This window comes from Monoraphidium neglectum, assembly GCF_000611645.1.
Source record: "Monoraphidium neglectum strain SAG 48.87 unplaced genomic scaffold scaffold04670, whole genome shotgun sequence".
NCBI classification, from domain to species: Eukaryota; Viridiplantae; Chlorophyta; class Chlorophyceae; order Sphaeropleales; family Selenastraceae; genus Monoraphidium; species Monoraphidium neglectum.
This window is the reverse complement of record NW_014008959.1, coordinates 1-4,119: the sequence shown is the minus strand read 5'-3', so window position 1 is coordinate 4,119 and position 4,119 is coordinate 1. Positions and strand designations below refer to the sequence as shown.

Genomic DNA, 4,119 nt, shown 5'->3' with positions numbered 1-4,119 from the left:
CACACACACACACACACACACACACACACACACACACACACACCACGCAGGACAAGGGCAGGAGCTTCCGGGAGTCGTTCCTGTCCAAGGTGGCGCTGCTGCTGCGCGGCACGGTCGCCGCCCCCGCCGACCGCTTCGGGGAGACGCTGGGGGACGAGCACATGCGCGGGGGTGAGCGGGATGCTGGTGATTAGGGTCGGGGGTGGTGGCGCGGCGTCCGACTGGGGTTGGGGGTTGAGAGTGCTGGAAGCGCGGGGGTGGCGGGCTGCGTGGCTGCCCAGTTGAGTCCTGTTTGTGGACGCTGATAGCGAGTGAGCGGCTGGTGCTTGCATGTGTGGGTCGAGGGATGGGGTGCAGAGGGGGCCATTGACTGTTGGGGAGGACCTGCAGAGGCTTTGCGAGCGAACCTCGGCCGAGAGGCGCCCCCACTTCGCCCGGACCGCCGCCCCTGACGCGCCGCGCAACCGCGCGCAACCCCGGCAGGCGCGTTCATCGGGATCAACGGGGAGACCCTGCCCCTGCCCAGCGGCCTGCCCAACGCCAACATGCGGCTCTACGGCGGCGCCCAGTTCCACAGGTGCGGCGGGCGGCCCCCTGCATTTGGGGGGGAGCGGGCCGTTCGGTGACAGGCAGGACGGGCAGGGGCTCGCGTAGTCGCAACCAAAGGGCAGCACGCTCCGCAGCTGGAAGCGTGCGGCATTGGCTCCCCGGTGCAAATTAGTGCCCTACCCTGATGACTCGTCCGTAGTATCTCTCACCCTCGCCCCCCTCCTCCCCACCATCCCACCTGACTACGCCCGACCACGCCCGACCATGCCCAACTGCGCCGCCCGGCCACCCAGGGCCATGGCCGAGTTCAGAATGGCAATAGGCCAGCTCACCTGCCCAGACATCAGGTGCGGGTTGGTGGGACTCTAAAGTTGTCTCGTGTGGGTGGCAGGTCCTCCGCCGCCATCCAGGCACCAACTCCCACAGCAAATCGTGAAGTCGCAGCGCAGCCCGGCGAGAATGGCGCGGTGCAGCACGGCGCGGCAGGATGGCATTGGCGGGCTCGCCGGGCTGTCCCGTTGCTTTCGTTAGTACCAGTGCTGAGTGTAGCGTATGCACAGCAACATACACTCCCACACACACATTTTCATATACAAACACACACACACTCACACACACACACACACACACACACACACACACACACACTGCCCGACCCCAGCCGCGAGGAGATTGTCAATGCATGCGGCGTCGACGACATCCACGACGGCGTCAACTACGTGCGCACGGCGTGCGTCATAGCCGTGTCCAAGGCGCGCGACATGTTCGAGCCCTTCATGCACCAGGTGATCTCGCGATCTGGGTGCGATCTGGGCGTGATCTGGCGGTCTCCTCCAGCTGCACGTGCTGCAGCTTGCTCGGTCTCATCCATGCAGCTCTGGACGGGGGTTGTGGCATGTTCAAGCCCCACCATGTGTGTGCCCTGACTAGCCCTATGCTTGCACCAAGCAACCGCCTCCAACGCCGCTTGCCGCGTCGCCCGGCCTTCCACTCGCCAGCTGGGATACCGCCTGGCGCACGTGCTGCGGCGGCTGCTGCCCGTGGCGATGTTCCTGCTGCAGGTGGGCGTCAGGGGTTGACCGCGTTTGACTGTGCGGTGGCCGCCCGTTTGACCAGCATTGACTCTGTTTCTGTCCGTCCAGCACTTTGACGATATTAGTCCATGTGCCTTCGAAGCATGAGGCCCTGGATGAGGTGAAACAAGCTTATGTCCACATAGCCAGAATTACGCCGGCAGGATGTACGCCTGTAAGCTACGAGCAATCGCGATCCAAGTGAGCGGCAGTCTCGCTCAACACCTTGCCGCACCCTCCCCTTCGCCCTGCACCCCAAAGCAACCACAAACGTCCCCTGCCCCGGGCTCCCCCCTCCCCCTGTAGCGTGACGGCCAGTGCCTGAGCGGCCACGACCTGTTCCTGAAGCGCGTGGGGGCCGCATACCACGCCTTCATCGACGAGGTGCGCGCCGCACGGCCGCTTGCATCACGTTGTGTTCTGCTTTTCGTTGCATCCACGCGTTGAACGACACCCCGTCATGCTGGGTCGGCAGATAGAACCCTTCTAACAGGCCTCCATCAAGAACAGGGAAATATCGGGGGCTTGAAGACTCAGCCCCGTTGGCAAGCCCATGTGTTTTGGCCGCTTTGGGAGGGAGAGAGGGGCCGTTGCCAGCACTGCCAGACCCGCGCCCCTTCACACACAGGTGCCGGGCGCGCATCTTGGACCTTTCCGCATCCCCCTGTGCGCCGCCCTGCAACGCCACCCCTCCTCCCCACATGATTCCTTCCCATCTCCTCTTTGCTGCCCCCCTCCGCCATCACCAAACGCCTAACTCACCAGGTCGAGTCCGGCTGCAAGACGCGCTGCCTAGAGGACCTCACCTCCACCACGCGCTACGTCACATGGTGGGCAGCCGCGCCGGCCCCGGCCGCGCCGCTCCCGCCCCTCGCTGCTGACGTTGTCTGCACGACTTCCATGGCCAGCACTCGTGGTGTCCCCTCGGCTCCTCGTTGCTGCTCAGCTGGGATCAACCCCTGGGGCTTGCTTCACAGCTTGCCTGCCGCCTGATATACATAACAGTAGTGTGCGTGCACACACACGCTGTTGGGAAAAAACACGCGCACACATACACCACACACACACATGCGCGCACACCCACCACCCCACACACACTCGCATACATACACTCACGCCCCTCAGGTCCCTCCACACCAAGAGCACCAAGGCCCTCCGCGCCATGATGTCAAAACTGCACATCCCCGAGGCCGTCCGCGCCGCCGCCGCCGCAGGCGCCGCGCCCGCCCCCTCCTCTGGTGGCGGCAAGCCCGCCTCCTCCGGCGGCGGCGGCGGGTCGTCGTCTTCCGGGGCCGCGGAGGGCGGCGCGGCGGGGGCGGCGGTGATGCTGGAGCTTCTGGAGTGCACCCTGTGGCAGCGGCAGCTGGGGTCTTTGTCGGAGGAGATGGTGGCGGCGCTCGTGTGCCAGGTGGGTGTTGCTGTGCGTGTGTGTGCGCGTGTGTGTTTGTGTGTGTGTGTGGTTGCGTGTGTATGTGTGTGTGTGTGTGTGTGCGTGCGTGTTCGTGTGCGTGCAACAGACAGAGACAATCGCAAACCCCTTGACCTGTTTGTTGCAGGACCCTCCCGCCTGCTTTCGTTCACTCTCTTACCTCGGCCCCCAGGCCGTGCCTCGTCACAGTGATACCTGGCAGATTTCGCTCCCAAAACACGCACACCCTTGCCCGTGCCCGCGCCTGCAGGTCTTTGAGGGCATCCGTGACTACCTCATACAGTCAGCAGAACTGAAGTTCAAGTGAGATTCCCCCCATCCCATCCCTGACTCCAAGCCGCCCCCCCCCCTGCCACGCCACACAGCCCGCCCACGCCGCGCAGCTCGGCCCTGCGCGCAATCACGGGTTCGAACCGCGCCCCCAGCCTCCCTCCTGACCTCGGATCATGGCGGATGCTCCTCTCGTCCAACCGCCACCCACCTCTATCATACGCCAAAAAGAAATGATCACCAATCAGTGGTCATGTGGGTCCCACCCCCTTGTATTCCCCTCCCCGCAGCTGCTTCTTCCTGATGCCGCTCATCGACACCTTCCCTCAGCGGCTGAGGGAGGAGCTCGAGGGCGCGTGGGAGGTGTGTGTGGCGCCGCGGTCGGCCGCGCCTGGGGGGCGTCTCGTGATTTATTCCAACAGCTGCAGCGGGCCGGGGTGATCAGAGGGGCCGCGCTCAGGGGTCACTTGGCTGTGCCGGCTGCGTTCTCTCCTCGGCTTGGCAGGGCGGGCTGCCTTGTGGCGCAGACCTTTCACTTCACCCTGCGCTGTGCTGTGCTGCCGCTTTACGGCAGCCCACCAATGAAAATTGTGGCCCCTAACTACGCTTGCACATCCAGCGCGCCACGCGCGTGCGCGTGCACACACCACCCTCACTGCACCCCTCACCCACACACACAAACCCACCCACTCCCAGGTGGACATGGACGAGGTGTTTGATGTGGCGGCCGTGAGGGGCGCGCTTGAGGGGCGCCTGCGGGCGCTGGAGGCAGAGCTGCACCAGGTGTGGGGGGGCGGG

The 4,119-nt window shown here is 64.8% G+C and overlaps 1 protein-coding gene across 1 annotated transcript; it reads left to right on the top strand.

Moving 5' to 3' along the window:
* Positions 1–161: 161 nt before the first annotated feature.
* On the top strand, positions 162–3,684 carry MNEG_14669 (hypothetical protein; the record flags this gene model as incomplete). Its single annotated transcript, XM_014036859.1, has 10 exons — positions 162–171; positions 484–577; positions 843–896; positions 1,211–1,334; positions 1,548–1,610; positions 1,929–2,006; positions 2,388–2,452; positions 2,748–3,030; positions 3,302–3,354; positions 3,612–3,684. Coding segments are annotated over 10 exons (897 nt in total), but the record flags the coding sequence as incomplete, so codon positions are not given.
* Between the last annotated feature and the right edge of the window lie 435 nt (positions 3,685–4,119).